Source organism: Hemiscyllium ocellatum, chromosome 35 (assembly GCF_020745735.1).
Source record: "Hemiscyllium ocellatum isolate sHemOce1 chromosome 35, sHemOce1.pat.X.cur, whole genome shotgun sequence".
In the NCBI taxonomy this organism is placed as follows: Eukaryota; Metazoa; Chordata; class Chondrichthyes; order Orectolobiformes; family Hemiscylliidae; genus Hemiscyllium; species Hemiscyllium ocellatum.
The window spans coordinates 39,119,585-39,147,436 of NC_083435.1; the positions used below are offsets into that span (position 1 = coordinate 39,119,585).

Below are 27,852 nucleotides of genomic sequence, written 5' to 3' on the forward strand. Positions count from 1 at the left end.
TTAGAGTCAAGGTTTGAACGTAGTATATATCTTACAGGGGGCTACATGCAGAGTAAATACCTGTGGAACAGGTAATAAGCAAAGCTAAACAGCCCCACAACCAGCAGTTCGGAGAAAGCTCCGTCATCCTACCATATTTTATTGTACACCAGTCAAATTAACAGGAGACGTGGGCAGCCAAAAACATCGAGTGGATGATCAAACCTAGACTCTTCTTGAGGAGTTGGGAAAACTTCTGCCCAGCCCAATCTAATTCTCTGGACTGTCAAAAAGGCTCAAGTCAGAAGTATGTTGAGTTTGTAAGGTTAGATTTAAACCAACTTGGTAATTTAAGCTGAAATAGAATCATCTTTCAAACCTACTAACTCTGCAATGGAGTCCAGAGTTTGGAAGATAACCCCACTGTTTAAGGAGGGGCAACAGAGAAACATAGTCTATTAGCCTGACTTCAGAAGTAGGGACAATATTAGAATCTAATGTAAATGGTGTGACTCTTGGATAATTAGAAAAATAATAATTGATTTATTGGGCTGAGTCAACATTAATTCACGAAACTGAAATCATGCTTGACAAACCTGATTAAGGTTTTTGAGGATATTACTGGCGGATAACTATAGGGGTAACTAGCAAATGTGATGCATTTGGATTTTCAGAAGGCTTTTGATGACGTTCCACAGAGAATGTTAGGAAACAAAATTAAAGTACTTTGTTGTGGGCATAACAAACCTGTTAAACTTGGAGGGGGTCGGTTACCTTAGATGGCTGGTTTACAATGTGGAGTAATACCATCATAGAGTCATAGAAATGTACAGCATGGAAACAGACCTTTTGGTCCAACTCATCCATGCCGACCAGATATCCCAACCCAATCTAGTCCCACCTGCCAGCACCCGACCCATATTCCTCCAAACACCTTCTATTCATATACCCATCCAAATACCTTTAAATATTTCAATTGTACTAGCCTCCACCACTTCTGGCAGCTCATTCCATACACCGTCTGGGTTTAATTTCTGCACTAGCTGAGGTTACCATGAAGGACTCTCCTCAACTTCTCCCTTCTCTGAAGCTGGGTGAACCTAATGTTAAACCACTACCAGTCATCTTCGAGAGTGTGATGCTGGAAAAGTACAGCAGGCCAGACAGCATCTGAGGAGCAGGAGAATCGATGATCCCCCCTGAAGGGCTTATGCCCAAAATGTTGACTCTGCTGCTCCTCGGCTGCTGCCTGGCTGGCTGTGCTTTTCCAGCACTACACTCTGGATTCTGATCTGCAGCCCTCACTTTCTCCCATTACCAGTCATCTCTCTACTGAGATGGTCCAGCAGGACTATGGCAACTCTACCTCTTTTTAAAATATATTTACAAAGGTTGAGGATTGGTTAACAGCCAGAAAGTAGACAGCAGGAATACATGGATTATTTTCAGCTCAGCATGCTGTGACCGGAATGCAATAATCAATGCTTCGGTCTCAGCTATTCACAATCTATATCAATGATTTAGATGTGGGATCCAAATACAAGTTTGCAAGTTATCCAAAACTTGTTGAAAATATGAATTGAGAGGGCGATGCAAAGAAACGTAGGAAATTTGCACAGGCTGATTGACTGAACAAAAGCATGACAGATGGAATATAATGTGGATCAATGTAAGGGAATCTACTCGAAGGAATGGAGGTACAGATTAATTTTTAAATGATGAGAGATTGGAAAGTATTGATGTCATAAGTCATTGAAAGCTGGCATGTAGGTACACAAGCAATTCAGAAGGCAAAAAAATGCATTTGCTGTTATCAAAAGAGGATTTGAATAAAGGAACAAAGAAGTCTTGCTTTAATTGTATGGAACATTGATGAAACCACATTTGGAGCATTGTACGTATTTCTGGTCCTCTTGCCTACAGAGGGATATACTTGCCACAGAGGGAATGCAATGGAGGTTCACCAGACTGATAATTATGATAGTGGTTGTCCTATAAGGAGGATTGAGAAAACTAGCCTGTATTCTCTGAAGTTCAGAAGAATGAGAGGCAATCTCAGACAGTTACAAAATTTTAAAGGGTAGACACACCAGAAAGAATGTTTCTTTTGGTTGTGTGGCTAGAGCTGGGAGACATAGTCTCAATATAAAACGACAAGCCATTTAGGACAGAGATTATGAGAACCTTCTTTAAGCAAAGGATGGTGAGTGTTTGAAATTCTGTCACAGAGGGCTGTGCAAGCTCCTTAATTGAGAATGTTTAAGACACAGATTGGTAGATTTTTAGTTACTAATAATATTATTGGATATGGGGGTGGTGCAGACATTTGGAATTGAGGTTAACGATAAGCCATCATCAAAAATGGCAGAGCAGGGGCTGAATGGTCAACTGTTACTCCTGTGTTCCTATGTTCTTAGTCTAGAACATTAGTTGATATGAGTTGTTAAACCTCTGTCTGGCAAATACCCAATGGCCTGGTTACTGTGGCAGTAGGTTGGGACTTGGTGAGCAGAATACAAAGTTAACAAACCTGAGAACAAGACAAGAGCAGCTGGGTCTGATTGGACAGACTTTCTGTCTCCAAATTAACAGAAAGAGGGAGAGAAAGAAAGACACCAAGGAGTACAGCCATTAGGGTCAGCAGAGAGGAGAGGATGTCATTTCTGCAGGCTGTCAGGCAGAATATGGGAGGGATCAACAGCCTCCGGTTGAAGAGGCACATCCTGTGATAATGTAAAGACTCCAGAAGATTACCCCGGCAAGGCTAAGGAAGGGATCACTGGACTGAGATTCGGTATTGGCAGTCCGTTCAGAACTCTGGAAACTCAGAAAAACAGCTGGATGTAAGTTTGCTCACTGAGCTGGAAGGTCCGTTTTCAGATGTTTTGTCACCTTACTCAGCAACATCATCAATGAGCCTCAATGGAAACTGAGGGTATTGAATGGATTCTTGTAAAAACTGTGATTCAGCAGATAGTGGGACATTTGCAATATAACTGCAGCAAGGTGTGTTCTGTCATTTAAATTTTGTTTTCTCTAGTCAGTATATTAGTTGTCAACATGTTCGGTCAATATTACTTTTAGTTCATCTGTTAGAATAAAAGTCTTAACATTTTAAATATTGTCATGTGATCTTTTAATTTGATCACTACAAATTTAACAATACTAAAAATTATTTGATTTCATTGCACTTTTGGGGACCTGCTATGTACACATTGGCTATAAAAGTCACAGCTTTAGACTGTAAAGCACTTTGGAACTTCTGCAACTCTTTGCAAATTAAAGGCTGTATATAAATTATGTGTCCTTGTTTTTCAATTGGTGTGTGTGTGTGTTGGGGGACGGTTCACAGAGGTAACGTGGTGGGAGTAACAGGGGAATTTTTCTTTAAAAGCAGGCATGTACAGATCCAAATAAGGGAGAACTGACCATTCACAGTCCACAGAATAGTAACCAGCTCTAAATACACACACACAACTCAAAAACAGAAAATCAGTAAAAGGCCTCAGACACTCTGCACCTTCGCATATTCAGGAATGAGCCGTCAATAAAACTTAGCCTGTAACTCAGAAGGGAAATGCTTCCAATAAACACAATATTCGAAACAAGCAGTTCAGCACAAAGCACTGCGTAAACAGCTCTCTCAGCTGGATCGTCTCACACAGCATAAGGGACATTTCCACCCCCTGACTGCCCACAGGATAGTCAGACTGCCTGAAGATTGGTGTGGATATTATGGGATACAATTTGTATAAAAGCTGCTCCTTCACTCACCATCTCCTCACTTGGTTTTCAGTCCCTATAGGAAGTGAACCAGCTCTGGAAGAGGAAGAGGAGACAATGGGCAGAGTGGATGGTCTCTCTCATTGACGTCTCTCACAGTCAATCCAAATATTTCTGCAGCAACATGAGTTGCCTGAAACTTGGGAAACTGACTGGGGAGTTTGGTGTGCATTTAAATTCTTCTTGGCTTATCTGAATAAGACTTCTATGGCTGATAACTTATTTACTTGATATTTTTAGCATGTGAAATCTAAGCAACTGCAGTGCATCTAATTTCCTAGCATAAACCAGAACCTTTCACATCGCTATACTTCAGCAATATTTTCCTTAGCATCTGGTACTTCCTGCGCAATGCTTTTGCTTCAAATAATCTGAGTCTAAGGGGAAGACATTATAAAATCGCCATCAGATTAACATTTCTCCTGAATAAAGTTAGGGGCTCATTTGGTGGAGGAAAGAAAGGAGCCATATTGTCTCATTCCTAATCACTATCCAATGCCACTGCTGGAAACAAGAGTGCACGACAGTTCAGTGATGAAAAAGACTTGTCCTCCAATTACGGAATCATACATAAGAACTAGGAGAAGGAGTAGGACATCTGACCCTTAGAAACTCCTCCTCCATTCAATAAAAGTATGGCTGATCTCTTTATGGACTAAGCTCCTACACCTGCGCTCTCACCATATCTCTTAATTACTTCATTGTCCAAAAAAATCTATCTTAGCTTTAAAAGCATCTACTGAAGTAGTGTCAACTACTTCACTGGGCAAGGAATTTCATAGATATACAACCTTCTGGGTGAAGATGTTCCTTCTCAATTCAGTTCTAAATCTGCTCCCCTGATTTTGAGGCTTTGCCTTCTTGTCCTAGTTTCACCTGCCAGTGGAAACATTCTACTTTTATCTATTACCTTCATAATTTTATATGTTTCTATAAGATCTCCCTGATTGTTCTAAATTCCAATGAATATTATCCCAGTCTACATGGTCACTTCCTCACAGAATCCCTACAGTGTAGAAACAAGCCATTTTGTCAAACAAGTCCACACCGACCTTCTGAAGCGTAACCGTCCCAGACTCATTCCCCTGCCCTATTACGCTTATATTTACCCCTGACTAATCTACACATCCTTAAACACTATGGATAATTAACATAGCCAATTCATCTAACCTGCTTGTGAGGGGCAGGTCATGCCTCACAAACCTTATTGAGTTCTTTGAGGATGTGACTAGAAACATTGATGAGGGTCGAACTGTGGATGTGATGTATATGGACCTCAGCAAGGCATTTGATAAGGTTCCCCATGGTAGGCTCATTCAGAAGGTCAGGAGGAATGGTATACGGGGGAACTTAGCTGTCTGGATACAGAATTGGCTGGCCAACAGAAGACAGCGAGTGGTAGTAGAAGGAAAATATTCTGCCTGGAAGTCAGTGGTGAGTGGTGTTCCACAGGGCTCTGTCCTTGGGCCTCTACTGTTTGTAATTTTTATCAATAACTTGGATGAGGGGATTGAAGGATGGGTCAGCAAGTTTGCAGATGACACAAAGGTTGGAGGTGTCTTCAACAGTATAGAGGGCTGTTGTAGGCTGCAGCGGGACATTGACAGGATGCAGAGATGGGCTGAGAGGTGGCAGATGGAGTTCAACCTGGATAAATGTGAGGTGATGCATTTTGGAAGGTCGAATTTGGAATCTGAGTACAGGATTAAGGATAGGATTCTTGGCAGTATGGAGGAACAGAGGGATCTTGGTGTGCAGATACATAGATCCCTTAAAATGGCCACCCAAGTGGACAGGGTTATTAAGAAAGCATATGGTGTTTTGGCTTTCATTAACAGGGGGATTGAATTTAAGAGTTGTGAGATTTTGTTGCAGCTCTATAAAACTTTGGTTAGACCGCACTTGGAATACTGCGTCCAGTTCTGATTGCCCTATTATAGGAAAGATGTGGATGCTTTGGAGAGAGTTCAGAGGAAATTTACCAGGATGCTGCCTTGACTGAAGGGCTTATCTTATGAAGAGAGGTTGACTGAGCTTGGACTTTTTTTTCATTGGAGAAAAGGAGGAGGAGAGGGGACCTAATTGAGGTATACAAGATAATGTGGGGCAGAGATAGAATCTATAGCCAGAGACTATTTCCCAGGGCAGAAATGGCTAACACGAGGGGTCATAGTTTTAAGCTGGTTGGAGGAAAGTATAGAGAGAATGTCAGAGGCAGTTTCTTTACACAGAGAGTTATGAGAGCATGGAATGCGTTGCCAGCAGCAGTTGGTGAAGCAAGGTCACTGGGGACATTTAAGAAACTGCTGGATATGCATATGGTCACAGAAATTTGAGGGTGCATACATGAGGACCAATGGTCGTCACAACATCATGGGCTGAAGGGCCTATGCTGTGCTGTACTGTTCTATGTTCTACCTTTGGATTGTGGGAGGAAACTGGAACACGTGGAGGAAACCCATGTGGATACGGGGAGAATGTACAAACTCCATACAGACAGTCACCCGAGGCTGGAATCGAACCCAGGTCCCTGACGCTGTGAGGCAGCAGTGCTTACCACTGAGCCACCAAGCCACCCAATTAATGGCCCACACTGCGGAATAGCAGACTGGCACTCACAGTGGAGCATTCTATAACTGAGGATTCAGCTCCTTCAGATGAGTACAGAGAGTTGGAGGAAATCATGTTTCCTTTTCCTGTTTTACAGAAGGATTGCACCAGACTTCACCAGAGAACACCATGAGGATAGACAGTGCAGATAGATCCTGACCATCACCCAAGGACCAACTCCACAACTGTGAGAAGACATCCAGTCCCTTCACAACATTTGCTTAACACAGAGAGGGCTGGACCATGCAACTATAATCTGGAAATCAGTTAGGTCATGGGAGCTTTGACATATTGTCAGATCTAAAACTGGCCAGTGATGATGTGGACCCTTCCATCTTTCTGAAGGTTCGGCTGTGAATGATCAGTCAAGGTGATGTTGGGATGAATTGTGAGTGGCTCCAATCATTGATCAAGCCTCATGAACCACTGATACATTCTAACAGGTGAAAGAGTGTTCAAGTGTGAGGAGGATTGGCTCATTTAAAAAAAAATTGTGTTTCTCTGATCATCCTGTTCAGGGATGTTATCACACACTTTTGGGGCAGGTGGGACTTGAACCCGGGCCTCTCGGTCCACTGTGTCGGAGAAGGTCCAAGACAGGCACGTAAAATCTCTTGACAGTCTATTTGCACCTGTTGTAATTCAGCTGATTAGCCACATGGAAGAGAAACCATACAAGTTTGAGGGATGTGACAAAACCATTGCAAATTCATCAAAGCTCATGAAGCACTAAGGCATTCACACAGGGGAGAAACCATTTGAATGTGAGGTCTGTCAAAAAGGCTTTGCAGAATCATGGGACCTGGGTGAACCACTGACATGTTCACACAGGGGAGAAACCATTCATGTGCGATTTGTGCAACAAAATCATTCTCAGATTCATCTAAACTCCGTGCACACCAATGGATTCACACAGAGGAGAAACAGGAGAAACCATTCACTTGTGAAGTTTTTGATAAAGGTTTTGTGACATCTTCGAATCTCCTCATGCACCAGAGGATTCACACTCGAGAGAAACCCTTCAGGTGTGAGGTTTGTGAGAGCAATTTCACCTTCTACTCTGAACTGGTGACACACCAGAGGGTTCACACACCGGAGAAACCATTCAACTTGAGCTGTGTGACAAATCATTCACATGTTCATCAGCCCTCCACTCACATCAATCCATTCACACAGGGGAGAAATGGTTCACATGCAGCTCGTGCAACAAATCATTCTCAGGCTCATCAAATCTCCACAGGCATCAATGCTTACACACAGAGAAAAGCAGTTTATATAAAGTGTACATCAAATAGTTTTACTCATGAAAACACTTAGTCATAGAGATGTACAGCACGGAAACAGACACTTCAGACTAACTCATCCATGCTGACTAGATATCCCAACCCAATCTAGTCCCATCACTCAGCCCATATCCCTCCAAATCCTTCCTATTCAAATCCCCATCCAGATGCCTTTTAAATGTTGCAATTGTACTAGCTTCCTTTGGCAGCTTATTCCATACACATATCACCTCTGAATGAAAATGTTGCCCCCTAGGTCTCTTTTATATCTTTCCCCTCTCCCCCTAAACCTATGCTCTCCAGTTCTGGATTCCCCCACCATAGGGAAGAGACTTTGTCTATTTATCCGATCCATGCCCTTCATGATTTTATAAACCTCTATGAGGTCACCCCTCAGCCTCCAACGTTCCAGGGAAACAGTCCCAGCCTATTCAATCTCTCCCAAATCTGAAATCCTGCAACCCTGGCAACATCCTTGTAAATCTTTCCTGATCCCTTTCAAGTTCCACAACATCCTTCCGATAGGAAGGAGACCAGATTTACACTCAATATTCCAAAGTGACCTAACCTGTACAGCCGCAACATGACCTCCTAACTCCTGTACTCAGTACTATGACCAATAAAGGAAGGTATACCAAACACCTTCTTCACAATCCATTGTACCTGCGACTCTACTTTCAAGAGCTATGAACTTGCACTACAAGGTTTCTTTGTTCAGCAACACTCCCTAGGAACTTACCATTAACTGTATAAGTCCTGCTAAGATTTGCTTTCCAAAAATGCAGCACTTCACATTTATCTAAATTAAACTCCAACTGCCACTCCTCAGTCCATTGGCCCATCTGATCAAGACCCCATTCTAATCTGAGGTAACCTTCATCGCTGTCCACTACACCTCAAATTTTGGTGTAGTCATCTGCAAACTTACTAACTATACTTCTTATGCTCACATCCAAATCATTTGTATAAATGATCAAATGTATTGGATCCAGCACCGATCTTTATGCACTCCACTGGTCACAGGCCTCCAGTCTGAAAAACAACCCTCCACCACCACTCTCTGTCTTCTGCCTTTGAGCCAGTTCTGTATCCAACTGACTAGTTCTCCCCGTATTCCATGTGATCTAACCTTGCTCACTAGTCTTCCATAGGGAATCTTGTTGAACGCCTTGCTGAAGTCCATATAGATCACATCTACCACTCTGCCCTTATCAATCTTCTTTGTTACTTCTTCAAAAAAACTCAATCAAGTTTGTGAGACATGATTTGCCATGCCCAAAGCCATGTTGACTATCCCTAATCAGTTCTTGCCTTTCCAAACACTTGTACATCCTGTCCCTCAGAATTCCCTCCAACAACTTACCCGCCACCAACATCAGGCTCACCGATCTATAGTCCCCTGGCTTGTCCTTACCATCTTTCTGGCACCTCATCTGTGACTATTGACAATACAAATATCTCAGCAAGGGCCCAGCAATCACTTCCCTAGTTTCCCACAGAGTTCTAGGATACACCTGATCAGGTCCTGGGGATTTATTCACTTTTATATGTTTCAAGACATCCAGCATTTTCTCCTGTGTAATATGGACATTTTTCAAGATGTCACCATCTATTTCCCTACATTCTATACCTTCCATGTCCTTTTTCACAGTAAACACTGATGCAAAATACTTGCTTAGTATCTCACCCATCTCCTGCAGCTCCACACAAAGGCCACCTTACTGATCTTTTTGGAACCCTACCCTCTCCCTAGTTACCCTTTTGACCTTAATGTATTTGTAAAAATCCTTTGGATTCTCCTTAACTGTATTTGCCAAAAACATGTCCCTGTTTTGCCCTCTTCAGTATACTCATACTGCCTTTATACATTTCTAAGGATTCACTTGATCTATCCTGTCTATATCTGACATATGCTTCCTTCTCTTTCTTAACCAAACCCTCAACTTCTCAACCTATCCAGGATTCCCTACACTAGATTATATTAGATTCCCTCGTGTGGAAACAGGCCCTTCGGCCCAAGAAGTCCACACCAACCCTCCGAAGAGTAACCCACCCCCCCGACTAATGCTCCTAACAACTATGGACAATTTAGCATGGCCAATTTACCTGACCTGCACATCTTTGGACTGTGGGAGGAAACCCACGCAGACATTGGGAGAATGTGCAATCTCCACACAGACAGTTCACCTGAGACTGGAATCGAACCTGGGACCCTGGCACTGTGAGGCAGCAGTGCTAGCCACTGAGCCACCATGCTACTAGCCTTTCCTTTCACCCTAACAGGAATATACTGTCTCTAGACTCTTCTTATCTCATTTCTGAAGGCTTCCCATTTTCCAGCTCTCTCTTTACCTGCGAACATCTGCCCCAATCAGCTTTTGAAAGTTCTTGCTTAATACCGTCAAACTTAGCCTTCCTCCAATTTAGAAATTCAACTTTTAGATTTGATCTATCCTTTTCCATCACTATTTTAAAACTAATAGAGTCATGATCGCTGGCCCCAAAGTGCTTCCCCACTGACACCTTAGTCACTTTCCCTGCCTTATTTCCCAAGAGTAGGTCAAGTTTTGCAACTTCTCCAATCCGTCCATCCACATACTAACTCAGAAAATGTTCTTGTACACACTTAACAAATTCAACTCCATCTAAACACTTAACACTATGTCTCTGTGTCTATGTTTGGAAAGTTAAAATCCCCTACCATAACCACCCTATTATTCTTACAGAAAACTGAGGTCTCTTTACAAATTTATTTCTCAATTTGCTCTATCAGACAGTTCAACAGAAATAAAGCTTCAAATGTAATATTTGTGACAAAGCTTTCATGTCACCATCAATGTTCCTGGGAACAGCAGAGGATTCACACAGGGGAAATACTCTTCAGCTGCAATGTTTTTGAGGCAAGGCATTCACACAGTCAGCACAATTCCTGGTGAATCAACACACTCACCCAAGGGGAAATCCCAGTTGCTGAGAATTCTGAACTAAAGCTTTCACACTGACCTTAGACCTCCCAAAACATAAGTGAACCCACATGGAAGACAAACCTTCCAGTGTGATATGTATCAGGTTGTTTCTCCTCCTCCCTCACCAGAAGTTACCACATGGACTTGGAGCCAGGTTATCTGCTTCTATGTCACTCAGATCTGTGTGTGTTGTTTACCCTGCAGTGCTCACACAGGGGAGTTGTTGTTCCCAAGCACTGTCTTTCTCAGCAGGGTCTGTCTCTTCACTTCTACCATCAGTTTAATTATTTTATGATGGACAATTTAACCTTTGACCAGGTCACTGAGTATCACCAAATGAAGACATCAATATATATAAAAGCTCCTTATCATGGACAGATGATTCTGTCATTCTGGGAGGATTTCTTTAGCTACAATAAGTAACTGATTCCAGAGAATGTGTGGTAGGGTTGTCCCTGCTGAGGACAGGTGGGAAATATCTCAATAGTTTCCGCAGCATGATTTATCTCCTTCTTAAAGATAGCTACAATTGTCACATTTCTAAAGTCAGGGAAGTTTGTTTTCCTCCTAGGTATGTTGAATGAGTACGGTCTTGGTTTGGGCAAAAGTTTTGAAGGTTTCAACTGGAACACCATCAGGGCTGGAGGCTTTGTTGTTTCTCTTCTGTTCAATTGCTGGTCGCAGCTCCCCCATCAATGGTACTTACTGCTGGATTTTACTACATGACACTGGAGATAAACTGGAGGGTGTCAGCTGCCCCTGCGGATTCATAGTTGAGAAGTTGTTCAAAATATTCTTTACAGTGTTAGTAAATGGAATTGTCATCCTTAATAAATTTAACATTGTTCTATAAACAAAAGAGGATTTATTCACTTGACCTTGACCTATTGCTGACCCTGGTGATTTCAAAAGAGCTTAGCTTTGTCAGGATTATTGTTAGATCACTGGACTCTCTCTTCTCACCAATCATCCAGATTTGTCTTTGGGTATTAGCCTGACTTTTTAAAATACTGCTTTGTTGTGACCTTGGGTTGTTCTTCCCAGCAATGGAGTCTGATCATTTTTGTTCCAGGAGATCACATATTTGAGTGTCATGTTCACTGAACTAGTCCTGGTGATGTTAATACTCAAACCTGTTATGACTCTGATGACAGGAGTGCCCTAGTAACCAAACCCACTACCATACAAGTCATACCAAATGCGTCAATGTTTTATTTAATTACCAGAATGATCAATTTGTCTCTGTTGACTGCTGTTTTTCAGAACAAGTCAGACTTTCACCAGATTGATTTAATAAATGCAAAAATGTTTAATATAAACAAATATATTCTTTAAACAAGGGGTAACTAATTTTCAATTAAATGACAGTAAGAATTAAGCCATGTCCTCTTAATCTCAAACATGCACATTCATACATGGACAAAATATGAATCATGGCTTTGAAGACAAGCCATGGGTTTGAAAATATGGAAGACAAAGAACAACACCTCTATTGGTCAAGGGTGTGATTCAAAAGATGCAATACATTGCTCAGCTCCTTCAGTTTCCTGTGGACAATATCAAATGTCACGGCAGTCTCAGAATGATGGAAGATCGTCAAAACAGATTTCAGACTCAGATGAGAATCAGTTAAGAACATGATATTTGAAACTTTATCATGGTTTACAACTGTATTCAGAGAGAAAGAGTTTGTTTTTATTTAGGTTTGTTTATTATTGAGACAAAGATGCTTTCAGCTACCTGTTTCTCTTTAACAACTCACATCTAGATCTGTGCACTGAAAAAAAACAGTTAAAAAGCAACTTTAGTTCAAAGTTTACTAGGCAACGAACAGCAGAGGTTCTAAGGTTTTTACAAATCTGTTTGTCTAACAATTAAGAATCCCTACAATGTGGAAACAGCCCCTTCGGCCCAATAAGTCCATACTGACCCTGCAAAGAATAACCCATCCAGACCCATTCCCCTACCCTATAATCCTCCATTTACCCCAAATTAATGCACCTAACCTATACATCCCTGAACACAATGGTCAATCTAGCATTGCCAATATACCTAACCTGCACATCTTTGGATTGTGGGAAGAAACCAGAGCATCTGGAGGAAACCCACGCAGACACAAGGAGAATGTGCAAACTCCACACAGACAGTCGCCCGAGGCTGGAATCAAACCCAGGTCTCTGGTGCTGTGACAAAGTCATAACATCCATACCATATCTGTTTAAAAAGCATTATTTGGACTCTTCCAAAATTATTTGCTTTTCCAATAATAGATAGGTCATCCATAATTCTGTTTAACCTTCTGATGATAAATTCTCTTCAACCCAAAAATGTTCAACAGATCCATATTCCATTTGATCACAGTCCATACATATATGTATCTCTAACAACCCAATGGATTGGACACAGACATTTCATACAGCTGACTATTTGATGCTACTGTTTGGGAACTGAGTTGGATCTATGTTGATTTCCCAGCTTAGAGTCAATTTCAACTGGAGTACTCTAATAAAATTGACACCATCAAGGTCTAAATTCCCAGACACAACTTCTGCACTTGTGACTGTTGCATATTTGATAAGGAGTTGTACTAAAGAAAGCTTTAATAAAACTCGGTTTGACCAAATGAAGCAATTTTATTTAAGGATGATACATTGTGATCTGATTGGCTTTAATGCACTGAGTAAGCACTGACTGGATCAGCTATGCTCTTATTAAATGGAATAGGCTTGAGGGCTGAATGATCTATTCCTAATCCTAACTCGTATAGAGTCATAGAGATGTATAGCACAAAACAGACCCTTCAATCCAACTCGTCCATGCCGACCAGATATTCTAACCTAATCTAGACCCATTTTCCAGCATTTGACCCATATCCCTCTAAACTCTTCCTATTCATATACCCACCTCGATGCATTTACAATTGTATCACCTCCACCACTTCCTCTGGCAACTCACAATCCACCCACTGCATGAAAAAGTTGCCCCTTAGGTCCCTTTTCAATTTTTCTCCTCTCACCCTAAACCCATGCCCTCTAGTTCTGGACTCCCCAGCCCCAGGGAAATGACCTTGTCTATTTATGATTTTATATACCTCTATAAGGTCACCCCTCAGCCTTCAATGCTCCAGGGAAAACAGTCCCAGCCTATTCAGCCTCTCTCTGCAGCTCAAATCCTTCAACCCAAGCAACATTCTTGTAAATCTTTTCTGAAGCCTTTCAAGTTTCACAACATCCTTCCAATAGGAGGGAGACCAGAATTGCACACAATACACTGTATTCCAAAAGTGGCCTGACCAATGCCCTGTGCAGCCACAACATGACCTCTCAACTCTTATACTCAATACTCTGAACAATAAAGGAAAGCCTACTAAACACCATTTCACTATACTATCTACCTGCGACTCCACTTTCAAGGAACTATATCCCGTTGTACTCTGAGATAATCTTCTTCGCTGTCCACTGCGCCTCCAATTTTGGTGTCATTTGCAAACTTACTAACTATACCTCCTATTATCACATCCAAATCATTTATATAAATGATGAAAAGTCATGGGCCCAGCAGTAATCCTTGTGGCACACTACTGGTCACAGGCCTCCAGTCTGAAAAGCAACCTCCACCACCACCCTCTGTCTTCTACCTACAAGCCAGTTTTGTATCCAAATGAACTGCAACAAAACACTTCCTTTATTCAAACCCCTTTGAAATGAATGCCAACATACAATTTGCCTTTCTAAATCAAAAACAGAAATTGCTGGAAAAGCTCATGAGATCTGGCAGCATCCACAGAGAGAAAGCAGAGTTAACACTTTGGATCCAATCACACGTCTTCAAAATGGATGGTAGCTCAGAAAAAGATGGTATTTATGCAGAAGATGGAGTGGGGGAATGGAGAGGTGTAAACAATAGGTGGAAATAGGCACAAGAGAGAAAAACAGCTGAACAAAGGACTGGGTAAAAGTCAGCCTGGATGAATAAATAGCTGCTAATAGGGCTAATAGTAGCTGGGGTTATGTGTAATAGCAGACCATGTGATGACAAGGCCTGGTGTGTTTGTGAGGTAGTGGGAAAGACATGAGGGAAGGTACTCAAGCTCTAAAACTGTTGAACTCAATATTGAGACCAGAAGGCTGTAGAATTCCTGAGAGGAAAATGAGGTGCTGTTCTTCCAGTTTGCACTGAGCTTCACTGCAGAAAGCCTGAGAAAGAGATGTTAGCCAGGGAACAGTCGCTGTGGAGGGCTGACAAAGAAGGGGAGGGGAAGGGAATATGTGTCTGGTTCTAATGATGCCAACTTTGACAAGATGACTTCCAAAATGTCCATCTTTTTTCTCAACTAAGGATTTCCTAGCACCATGGTTGACATGGACCTCAGCCACGTCTGACTCATCTCCTGCACTTTGGCCCTCATTCCCTCTCTTCCTTGCCACAATAACCATAGACTCTGCCTTGTCCTCACATAACATCCCACCAACACGCACATCTATAAGATCATTAGCCACTAGTTCTGCCATTTCCAGCAGGATGCCACCACCAAACATGTATTGCCCTCCCATCCCTTGTCAGCCTGGCTACCACCAATTCTGAAGAAGGGTCACTGGACCCAAAGCATTTATGCTTGATTTCTCTCCACAGATGCTGCCGGACTTGCTGAATTTTTCCAGAAATTTCTGTTTATGTTTCTGATTTCCAGCATCCTCAATCTTTCAGGCTTTTTTTGCCTTTCTAATTGATTGCTGCACCTGCATGTTACATTTCACAATTCATGGAAAAGGGCATCCAGATTCCTTTGAATACCTACTCTTCACAATCTCTCACTATTTAAAAAATTTTCTGTCTTTTGTTTCTCCCAAATTGAATAATTTAATACCCTTTTCCATCTAAACCCAACAGTCATATTAGCCCATTCAGTTAGCCTGTCCAAGTCCTCTTGAAGCCTCCTTGTAATGTGTTCACAAGCTTGTGTCTTCACCCAGTTTGGTGTCATGAGCAAATATATAAATATTACAATGAGGTAATATAAATATTACCTCAAAGCCAGCGGTCTTATTGCAGCAGAGAGCGGCGGGAGCTGGGTGGCAGTGAAGTCGGAGTGCAGGGGCTGTTGGGAAGGTGGGTGAGTGTTATTTAAATAGGTGTGTTCTAGGCCCCAGGTCCTACACAGTAAGGCCTCCTCTAACTTAAATTAAAAGTCCACAGACTTGCAATAAAACACAGGGGTCGAGAGAAGTTTCTGTTGAGAAAAGAGTGAGTCTTTGGCTCAGGAGTCTTCGACAAAGAAGTTGAGAGAAGTGATGACACCACAGTTGAAAAGGGTGAAGACATGACTGACAAGCTGATTCAGAGAACTGCGTGCATGATGTGGGAGGTCAGGGACTTTGGTGTAGCTGGCTTGCATAACTGTGGAAAGTGTATACATGTTCAGCTTCTGACAGAGCATATTGCAGCACTGAAAAAAGAACTAGATGACCTCAGGCTCATCTGAGAGAATGAGATCTTTCTGGACAGGACCTTCAGCAATGTTATTACACCAAGCATACCAGAAGAGAATAGAAGGGAGAAGACGATGAGGAAGGCAGAGATGAGACAAGTGCAAGAGACCCCGGGGGAAGTACCTGTCAGGAACAGGTTGAATCTCTTGGAAACCGTAGAGACAGACGTCACTGCCAGTCTGAGAGGCAGTCAGGTCTGCCAATCAGAAATTGGTGTGGAGGCAGAGCTGAGGAGTCAGACATCACACAGAGCTGTGGTAATAGGGGACTCCATAGTGAGAGGGACTGAAAGGGGTTTCTGCGGCAACAGGCGGGATTTGAGGATGGTGTGTTGTCTTCCTGGTGCCAGGATTAAGGACAATGCAGACAGAGTGCAGAAAATCCTCATGGGCGAAGGTGAAGTGTCAGATGTGGTGGTGCATGTCAGCACAAATGACGTCGGGAAGAAGAGGAGGGATATTCTACAGCGGGACTTCAGAGAACTCGGAAGAAGGCTGAAGTGCTGGACATCCAGGGTGGTTATTTCCAGTTTGCTTCCAGTTCCTCGGGCTGGAGAGGACAGGAACAGGGAGATAATGGACTTGAATTCTCAGCCAATTCTTCCGCCAAGGTGCTCAATCCTCATAAGGCACGAGTGATTGACCCATCAGGTGCTGTATTATTTGCAATAAAGGTACAACAGCTCCCTCCTAACATCACGCAAAAACCCCTTTTTTTGGCTAGGATCATATCTAAGGCCAGTCTGTTTCCCAGGCCATTCTGCTGGTTGCATCAAGTTGCTTGGAAATACCCTGGACTGCATCTCTAGTGTAATTGATGAATCTTTGCTGATTATAGAAAATATGGTTTATCCAGTCCACATTCTTGTTGACCGTTACCCACCAAAATAGGGCCGATTCAAAACCTGCTGCAACATGGTTGTGGTCATTGAACTCATTGGGGACCCCTCTAGGAACTCCTATAGAGTCGAGACAAATCCTATCATCAAAGGAAGTATCTAATAACGACCTTTTACTCCTCTCATTCTTTGTTACTACCACCTTCTCCTCAAATGCCAAGGTGAATGGGATTGCCAATTGCACAATTGCACATATCCCTCTCCAGTCAGGGGGTAGGGTAGGTTGCAATATTCTGCCTCCACAGTACCACCAGAGATCCACCCGGGGAACCCGGAGTGCTGAGTAATTCCCTCCTTTGTCTGTTTCAGTGTCATTCTGAGTTTCTATAAATAACCTCAGCTCCTCCAAGTTTCCAGACCGATTTGTACCTTGTTCACTTATACACGATGTGTGATTCCCGACTGTGGTCAAAAACTGGGGGGTAGCTTTCAAATCTGTCTTCTCCAAGGGAGGGAACATTAGAGATAGGGATATACAATTCCTATCATTCTATGCAGTCTTATCCTGATACAGGGCTATCATACTTTCCATGCCCTTCCTGTTTCGGTTCCACCCAAGCAGAAAGGGGACTATGTGGGCAACATGCATAGCAATTGCTTTTATTCAGAGTTTTAACAGTGTACTTTACCCATTCAACCCAGGCATTTGCATCCCCGTATCCTGTTTCTATTTCAATGGTCTGCTTCAAGTCCTTGACCTCTATAATTTTTACCACCTTTGGTCATTGGGAGGGGCAAAAGGATGTATCTTACTATGAAGTTGTTTGGCTCGTTTTCCATTTCCTACAGCTATTCGGAAACAGCAGCCCGAAAAACACTTCCCAGTGGCTTCCATTACTATCTTTAAATCGTTACTAAGGAGTCAAGACCCGTTTTTACGGGGAAAGGAGTCTTCAGAGGAGGTATTTCTAATGGTGAGATATGTCTGGTGGCACTTTTTGTCAGGACAGTCTAGGGCTGGGTGAAAGGGGGCTCTATGGATTGTGATGCCTGCTGGCAGTTTTTGCGAATTGTACCTCATGTCCGGTAGGGCCTTAAGAATGATTTAGGAGGAACTATACTCCCTCTGATACTTTATATCTGCACATTTTACTATGCTGCAAGCATCGACCTCTATTACTTGAGAATATTCAGACTCAGGGACCATTAATAACAAATATGGAGATGACAGCATCATTTGACAAAATCCCAATACTAAGAAAGCTAATATGGTAACCCTAAGCGTCCACAGCATCCTACAATAGTATTGAAGAACTGAGAGATTTAACATGCAATACAATATATAGATATCAAAAAAAACTATCCTGCGTTCGCATAAAAGTCAGTTACTTAAAGTCTTTTGAGTCTGAGTTTCAGTGGTTCTTCTGTCGATTTGGCTGTCCAGACTTCTTTCTTAACCTGGGATTCCACTGGTCCTTTAATCGTGGTATAGTGAGTCTAGCCTTTCTCCACCGTGCATATCACCGTTTCGGTAGTCAACAGAGCCTGGTACAGTCCCTCCCAATCCGGTTGCAATTTAGTTTCTGTCCATGACTTAATTAGGACCCAATCTTCCAGCCAGATGGGATGAATGGTGAATTCAAGGGGCGGAGTCTGTGCCAGTAATCCTTGTCTCCTAAGAAAAGACAAAGAGAAGGACAAGCCCAGTATATACTTCTTTAAGAACAGATCTTTAATCTCCAGGGTTGGCAGTTCCCCTTTCATTCCCAGATAGGGCAGGCCAAACAATATCTCATAAGGGGACAACCCCATATCTTTCCTTGGGGCCGCCCACACTCGCAAAAGGGCTATAGGTAACAACTTAGTCTGAGGGAGTCTGGTTTCTACTACTAATTTCGATAACTGCTTCTTGAGTGTCTGGTTCATTCTCTCAATCTTTCCTGATGAAGGTGAGTGCCAAGGGGTGTGGAACTCCCAGGAGACTCCTCACCCCTTCATCACTCCCTGGAGTACCCTGATCTGAATCAATGCATTCCACTACTGCATATCCATTGTGTCTTTTACCTTCAATCACTCTGGAGGACCATTCAATGATCAGCCTGGTCCCTGCATGTAGAGGGATATTGCTAAGGTCCATTCTTACTTTAGTCTGATATTCTATAATGTCAAAGCAGTCATGTTCTGGTTCTGAGGGAGCTTTATTCTCCCCTTTCCAGAGAAAGGTAGCTAGACAAATGTCTGTGATCAATGTAAGGTCATCCATCTCTATTAGAATTGTTTCATATTTTAGAATTCTAGAGTCCTTCAGCCACAGCCCTGTTTTCTGATAAAATATGGTCCGTACCTGATGTGGGGTGCTGACTATTAAGGCTTCCCCAAAAGTAAGTTTCCGACTTTCTTCTACCAATAAGGCTGATGCTGCCACTGCCTGCACGCACTCTGGCCAGTAATGTAGCTTTCCATTCTTTAATTAACAATGAATTAATGCAGTCTTGTTTTAAATTAGCTATGAAGCAATATGACAGGTCACTGAGAATGCGTGAAGGAATCCTGCCAATTAATATTGAGTCAGGCTAACACAATTGATTTATTATAAATATTAATTATTAATTATATATATTACATAATTCAGGGTGGAAACGTAACAAGTGACTAAAACATTTTAAAAACTGTAATTGCGCAGTTCTGTTTGTTTACCAATCACTTGTGACTTCTCATTCTGTTTCTGTAATTGTTTTGCTCAAGTACATTCATTTTTAAAAACCTCAACAGATTCCACAGCACCTTTTGTAGTTAATTCAATCCCCAATTTGGTGGCAGTATCTTGCCATGAACGCAAAACTGATTCTTCGCGCCTCTCATCACAAAACTGTCGCCATAATCCAATTAATTCTTTCGTTCCCGCTGCCTTGGGCTCAAAATTTAAGGATGCCCTTGCTGCCCCCGTATCGACCAGAAAAACTACGTCCTCTTTGTAAGGTCCCACCTTTAAATTTATCAAGGGTTCCTGGTGGGTCCCTGGGGGCAGGAACCCCTGACACCCCTATTTTTCATCAATGTTCATAAACAGTACTGCCTTTGCTTCCTTTTTCAGATCTGGACACTCTCTCTTAAAGTGACCTGTCTTTCCACAGTAATAACATCCCGCCTGTCCGGATTTCCACTTCCATCCTTGTTCCTGTCCACCAGACTCCTTCACATCTCCTCCCCAATCCCTTCTCCTCCCTTTATGTTCAACATGCTGCCCGCCACCATTCCGGTTTCCCTCTCCTTTTAGTTTTGTCCTTTTCTTTATTATCTCATCATACGTGGGCTAGCATTATTTGTGCCTTTTTGTTTCTGCTTTTCATGTTACGTTGCCAGATCAATTGTTGAGCCCATTTAATCATTGAACAGCTTTAGGGCCACCCATTGGCCATTCCCCATCACCCAATGTTTTGTTTAGACCTTGATTTTTTTTAAAAGAAATATTGCAATATTTCTTGCTCCCTGTAACCTCAAATACCAGGAAGCCTCTGCTCCCTGTGACTTCACCCTGTAACTTCAAATACCAGGAGCCTCTTTCTCCCTGTAATCTCAAATACAATTTATCAATTTATGCTTGTCTAACTTTAAAGCCTGTTCCTAACTATACATTGTGGAATCTTACTTGTAAATATATATTTATATGTTGTAAATTAATTTATTCAGTATTTAAGATTTAAAATGTAAAATGCATACAGTTCCCAACTTTGAAATCCACTATAATTACCTGGTTTTAGTCCCTTAATTTGAATCCAAAATTAGTTTTTGTTAAGTAGTCCTGACCAGTCATTGCTCAATTATAATGTTATAGGTCGTGAAATAATCGGAGCTGCCTTAAAAGGATTTGTCTATTCAAGTTAAAAAAAAACCTCTCATGCATGAATAATGGCCGAATCCAAGGTCACAGATATTAACCATAGGATTTTTTTTTGATTTATTACAATCTAATGTTGAACTGAAACTTCAACTGTCCTTCATAAATTACTTTTATGTAAGGATAAAAGAGATTAGTTAGACACTGATAGTAAGGCAGTCATGACCTGTAAAAAGAACAGGAGTTAACATTTTATTTCATAACTTAAAAATGTGTTGCTGGAAAAGCGCAGCAGCTCAGGGAGCATCAAAGGAACAGGAGAATCGACATTTCGGGCATAAGCGTCTGTTCCTTTGATGCTGCCTGACCTGCTGCGCTTTTCCAGCAACACATTTTTAAGCTCTGATCTCCAGCATCTGCAGTCCTCACTTTCTCCTATTTTATTTCATAATCACTGTAAAATCCTTAACCTTCAAAGAAATCATATTAAATGTCCATATTAGAAATCAGATTCAAAATAGTCCCGGATCTGAAGATCCAGGGAACAAACCACAAACATTCAATCACCAACAAACAAATGTGCATTCAAAACGAATCACAAAGGATTAAACTTTCTGTTAGCTGTATAGCTCTTTTCTCTCTCTCTCTCTCACACACACACACACACCATATCTCACAGACACTTTCTGACCTTCCCGCAACAACAACTCTAGAGGCTTCTCGCTTTACCCCTCTATCTTTTGAAAATTTTTCTGGATGTCTGGCCATGATTTAGTTACGAAGTGTACCCTCAGTAGCCCTTCAGCTACTAGCCCTTCCAACACAAAGCATAATCTGATTCCTTCTGACTGAAAGGCTGTTTTCTGTTGACATATGAATTCAAATATTTACAAACCCAGTCTTCGTCCGATCCATACTTTAGTCAGGATTTCTTAGTCCATACAAAGCAACAATATTTAATCATCTTTTTCCCTTGCACAAGTACTATTTTTCCAATTCCACAACATCCTGCCCGAGGGACTTTCTGGAGGTATGTTGTCAGGGACCCTGCCTCCATTTCCATTTTTTTTCCCGGAGGCTTTTTCCTTACCCTTGGCACAGCTCATATTGAGTTACTTCGTTAGACCCTTATTAACTACTAGAACTCAATCCCAGCCACCAAGGCACTACTTAAACCCTTGATCTGAGGGTTACATTCTGATTTTTGCAATTCAGCTGCGTCTCTTGGTTCTCCACTTTCACCCCATTGGTTACTTTTGCTGTAGTGTGTAACCTATTACAAGCTCTAGTTTCACTTTGCCTTTGTCTAGCTTCTCTCTGCCTCTGTTTACTTCTCCCATTACTCTGATGCCTGCCGCCCCTTACTCTTACTTATCTCATTCCTTATATGTGACTATCCTGGCATAGTTTGCTGTCTTCATGCGATCATCCTGCCAAACTAAATTCCGACTAAATTGCGACTGGCACACTACTCTCTTGTTACTGGTACATCCTGCTACACGGTTGCTCTGCCCCATTAGTCATAGATAATTCTACCTGCTTTTGCTTCTCCTATGCCTGGTACATCCTGCTCCACGATTGCTCTGCCTTATTAGTCATAGATAATTCTACCTGTTTTCGCTTTTCACTGTTTAGTATTTGCATGATGTGAGAGTGAGATCTGGCTTAATAAGAATTATTAAGATGTGCATGGCAGTATAATCTTTAAACGTGAGCATTATCATATTGAATAAGCTAAACTTTTTGCTGCTTTAAAACCCAGATTTCTGATGCTATTAAGCTCTCTTTGTATAACCATTTCTGTACTTAAAATATTGTCAGCATTGAACCCTCAGAATGGGGAAGTGTTAACAGTTAATAAGAAACAAGCTACTTGGTGCAAGGGTCGGCTTTGTGTTAACAGAATGGAGAAACAAATCCAGACATCTGCTGATGTATTGTGAAACCACAGGACAAGAATAAAATGTGAGATGTCTGTTGACCTGCTTTGAACCTGCTGCAGAACCACAGAGCAGAAGAACGACCCTGTGTTTTTCTATGTGGTCAGGATTTGAGACAATGAGAGCATAACGGAAAATTACTGCTAGTTTAGAATGTGAACCCCGTGACTCTTTGGAGTCAAAGAGGGGAGGGACTTGTGCTGTATATAATGAGAGACCTTGTAATGCTCAGGACGCTTTTCTTTGGGAAGGCGTCCGATTCTGCAGAATTTGTTAATAAAATCTTTGTTCTCTTGAATTTGTCCAGAGCGATTATTTAGAAGTGAATTTTCATTTCTAACACATGAGCAGCCTAATTCTATAATGCAAGCTTTTGTAGAAGCAGCACCTGTTCCCTTATTCTGTACAATTTTAACCCTATACCTTACAAAAGGAAAAGGAGTACTGTATTCTGGCAGAAGCTTGGGATAGCTGCCGCCAAGTCACAGTGGGAAAGACCAACATGTAACATCTGTCTGCCTAAGAAGACCAGGGGGCCCACCCAGTCATTTGGGCTCTGCTGACACCTCACCGGAAGAGCTGGATAGTCTATGTACAGACTTGTATATAGGGAAGATAAATTAACGATGTCTGTATGTAAAGCAATGCAATGTGTGCACAAGAATGGCATGGCCAATTGTATAGAGATCCAAATAATTTTATGAATAAAGTTTATTCTTGAAATTAAAAAAAAGTGAGGTTTTATTCAGATGGGACAATGACAAGTTTAAATTCCCACTTGATCTGCTCCATTTCCCCGGTCAGTTTCCCAAGTTTCAGGAAACTCATGTTGCTCCAGAAATATTTGTATTGACTGTGAGAGACGTCAATCAGAGAGTCCACCCACTCTGCCCATTGTCTCCTCTTCCTCTTCCAGAGCTGGTTCACTTCCTATAGGGACTGAAAACCAAGTGAGGAGATGGTGAGTGAAGGAGCGGCTTTTATACAAATTGTACCCCATAATATCCACACCGATCTTCAGGCAGTCTGACTATCCTGTGGGTAATCAGGGGTGGAAATGTCCCTTATGCTGTGTGAGAAGATCCAGCTGAGAGAGCTGTTTACTCGGTGCTTTGTGCTGAACTGTGTGACTGGAGCTGTGTGTTAGATATTGAATGTGTTTATTGGAAGCATTTCCCTCTGATTTCCAGGCTGAGTTTTGTTGATGGCTCATTCCTGAATAGGAGAAGGTGAGGTGTCATTATCTGGGAGATGCAGAGTGTCTGAGGATTCACGCTGATATCCAGGTGTTGCGTTCCCTGTGTGTTGAGAACTGATTATTATCCCGTGGGCTGTAATTTTCGCTGTTTCACTGTGAGAATGTGGCACTGCTGCGCAGCCGTGTTCAGGGAATATTGCCTCTCTGGGAGATTGTACATAGGAATTGGAGTCGATCGTTGAGTGTCTTGAGAGTGCCCCGTCATTCAGTGAGTTCAGGATACATCTGTGAATTCCATTCTCCCGTGCTTTCCCCTTCAAACCTTCAAAACCTGTCAGTCTCAGATTTTATATTAATAATTGATCCGGAATCAATTTTTAGAAGAGATGTATATTTATTGAAATTCTTTGAATGCTTATCGCCTTGGTCATTTCCTAAAACCTGGGTTTAAATTTGATAATTTTGCCCAGCGCTGTGACTGACAGCTAAATTTGGGATGTGTAATCTGAGTGAGTGCAGTCTCTCTAATTTCCCAGAATAAATCAGAACCTTTCAAACAGCTACACTAAAGCAGTATGTTCCTAAGTTTTTAGCATTTCCAGAGTCAAGAGTGTGGTGCTGAAAAAGCACAGCAGGCCAGGCAGCACCCGACGATCAGGAGAGTCGACGTTTCGGACATAAGCCCTTTGTCTAGCATTTCCAGCCCAGTGAGTTTTCTTCAAATAATTTCAGACACAAAAGCGAGATCTTTCAAAATTTGCAAAACTAAACACGTGCTGTAAGGGTAAAACTGGTCTTGAGTAACATACTCTGCTTGACTGCCTTTTCCGTTGCCCTCAGAGCACCTGGACGATGGGGTGCTGTGCTAAAGAAAGAAAGTGGCCATATTGTCTGCTCCTGCTCACTATCTAGTTTCCTCACAAACAGAAGGTTTGTTTCAGTCAAGTTTAATTCCCAGAGCCAAAGGAATAGCAGACTGACAGTCACTGTGGTACAGTCTGTAACTGAGAAGTCAGCCCTTTCAGCAAAGGAGGAGAGGGAATTGGAGGAAATTATGTTTACTTTTTCTGTTTTACAGAAAGATTGCACCATCTTACATCAGAGAATACAGAGCAGATAGAACTGCAGATAGATCCTGACCATCACCCAAGGAACAACTGCAGAACTGTGAGAAAACATCCAGTCCCTTCACAGCATTGCTGAACACAGAGAAAGCTGGGGAGTGAAACCACCCATCTGGAAATTAGTTGGGTCGGGGAGCTTTGACATATTATCAGACCTGAAACTGGTCAGTGGTATGGAGCCTTCCATCAGAACAACCTTTCTGAAGGTTCGGCTGTGGGTGATCGGTCAGGGTGAGGCTGGGAAGAAGTGTGAGTGGCTCCAAGTGTGGTGAGATCTTCAACCATTCATCGAGCCTCATGAGCCACTGACATATCCTTATGTGTGAGAGCCTAATAGACCGTGAGATGTGCGAAGAGGACTCCACAGACTTGTAAGTTCTCCCAACACGCAGTGTGCATCTTTCTGTAACAATTTCAGTAGCAGAGTTGCATCATGGAACAGAAGCCATTCAAGTGTGAGGTGTGTGAACGAGTCTTCACAAAATCTTCAGCACTTGTGCAACATCAACGAATTCACACAGGAGAGAAACCATTCACATGTGAAGTGTGTGACAAATCATTCTCAAGTTCATCGAACCTCCGTGTACACAAATGCATTTATAAAGGAGCAAATGTATTCACCTGTAAAGTGTGTAACAAATCATTTTCACAGTCATGGACGCTGCGTGTGCACCTGCGAATCCACACGGGGGAGAAACCTTTCACATGTGATGTGTGCAACAAATCATTCTCACAGCCATCCACACTCCGCGAGCATCAACGCATTCATACAGGAGAGAAACCATTCACATGTGAAGTGTGTGATAGATCATTCAGGCAGTCATCAAGTTACCGTGCTCACCAACAAATTCACACCGGGGAGAAACCACACAAATGTGAGGCGTGTGGCAAATCCTTCTCTCAGTTAACAAACCTCCGTGCACACCAACGCATTCACACAGGGGAGGAAGCAGTTAAGTGTGAGGTATGTGACAAAGTCTTCACACAGTTAAGGAGTCTCCTGCTGCATCAGACAACCCACACAGGGGAGAAACCCTTCAAGTGTGAAGCTTGTAATAAAGGTTTTGCAACATCCTCAACTCTCCTGATACACCAGAGGATTCACACAGGGGAGAAACCCTTCAAATGTGAAATTTGTGAGATGGCATTTTCTCAAACATACCATCTATTGAGACACCAGATGACTCACACAGGTGAAAAACCCTTTAAGTGTGAGGTGTGTAACCGAGCCTTCACACAGTCATCATCGCTGATAAAGCACCAACGCATTCACACTGGGGAGAAGCCGTTCAAGTGTGAGATGTGTGACAAATCATTCTCAGATTCATCGCACCTCCATAGACACCGACGGACTCACACTGGAGAGAAGCCTTTCACGTGTCAAGTGTGTAGCAAATCATTCTTGAGATCATCAAACCTCCGTGCCCACCAATGCATTCACACTGGGGAAATGCCGTTCAAGTGTGAGGTGTGTGGCAAGGGTTTTGCAGAATCATCAGCCCTGCTGAAACACTGGCACATCCACACAGGGGAGAAACCATTCACGTGTGAGGTGTGTGACAAATCATTCTCACAGCTTGGAAACCTCTGTGTGCACAAATACATTCACAAAGTTGAGAATCTCTCATCGTGCTAAATGTGCAAGAAATCATTCAACATCCTTCTGTGCACACCAACACACCCAGAGAGGAGACACTGTTCTCCAGTGAGGTGTACAACAATTCTTTTTGAGTTCATCAGATCCCATATTCCATCAGGGGATCAACTCAGAGGAGGAAGTCTTCAATTGTGAACTTTATGTGGGAGAAAGCAGTTCTGTAATTGCACAGAAGTATTTTGTTGCACTGTGAATATTTAGAGTTTTTTTTAGATAAATTTTAGTTTTTGTATTAAACTTTTTCGTTCTTTGGTTAAAAAGACCAAATATCATTGCAAGGTGAATGAAAAAATGTTTTGCTGCAGTTGTACCTGGCATTGGTGAGGTGGCAATAATATTGGTGGTCTTCTTTTATAAAAAGGATATATTGTAACGGCATTAGAAGCAGTTCAGAAATGTTTGATTTTACGTGATTCCTGGGATGAATAGGTTACCATGCAAGGAAAAGTTATACAGGTTTGGCCTATATCCATTGGAGTTTTGAACAATAGGAGGCAAACTGCTTCAAATACACATGATTTTCAGGGCATCCAACCAGGTGGATGCTGAAAGAATATTTCTCCTGTGGGAAGAGAGCAGAACAAGTTTCAAATACAGGGTTGTGAGTCTTTGGAACTCTCTTCCTCAGACAGCTTTGTTAAATATTTTTAAGCCAGAAAAAGAGCGTTTGACTTCTTCCTCAATCAATAATCTATTGGGGAGAGGCAAGGAAGTGGAGTTGAGGGCACAGGCAGAATAACCATGTTCTTATTGAATGTGTAGCAGGCTTGATGAAACAAGTGATCTGCTCTTGCTCTGAATTGTTAGGTTAGTATGTATGCTCAGATAAATAGAGAGAGCTTTGAAACAGCATGCAGACTCATTTAGCTGGAGACCGGTATGTGCATTCCTTGCTGTCATGACAGTCTAGGGAAATGTTTTCTTTTGACAGCTATAGCTAAATTAGTTTAAAGATATTTAGTAGCTCTGAAAGGTTGTAAAAACATATTTTCTTTGTAACAACTCCACAGAGGCTGGTATCCTGTCACCAAGTCACCCTTTATTTATATGTGAACAGTCCTTCATGATAGTACTTCCTCTTACAGAATCAGGCACCAGAGTGGCGGTATCTCTGACACCCCTTTACCTTGGAGAGCCTACTGGGTTG

General features: G+C 42.1%; 1 protein-coding gene across 1 annotated transcript; it reads left to right on the forward strand.

The window, feature by feature from the left end:
- Window positions 1–23,680: 23,680 nt before the first annotated feature.
- Window positions 23,681–26,891, forward strand: LOC132832990 (zinc finger protein 271-like). Its single transcript, XM_060851254.1, has 2 exons — window positions 23,681–23,763; window positions 25,003–26,891. The coding sequence occupies exon 2, from the start codon at window positions 25,482–25,484 to the stop codon at window positions 26,682–26,684; it is 1,203 nt and encodes a 400-aa protein (XP_060707237.1). The 5' UTR covers window positions 23,681–23,763; window positions 25,003–25,481; the 3' UTR covers window positions 26,685–26,891.
- Window positions 26,892–27,852: the final 961 nt, after the last annotated feature.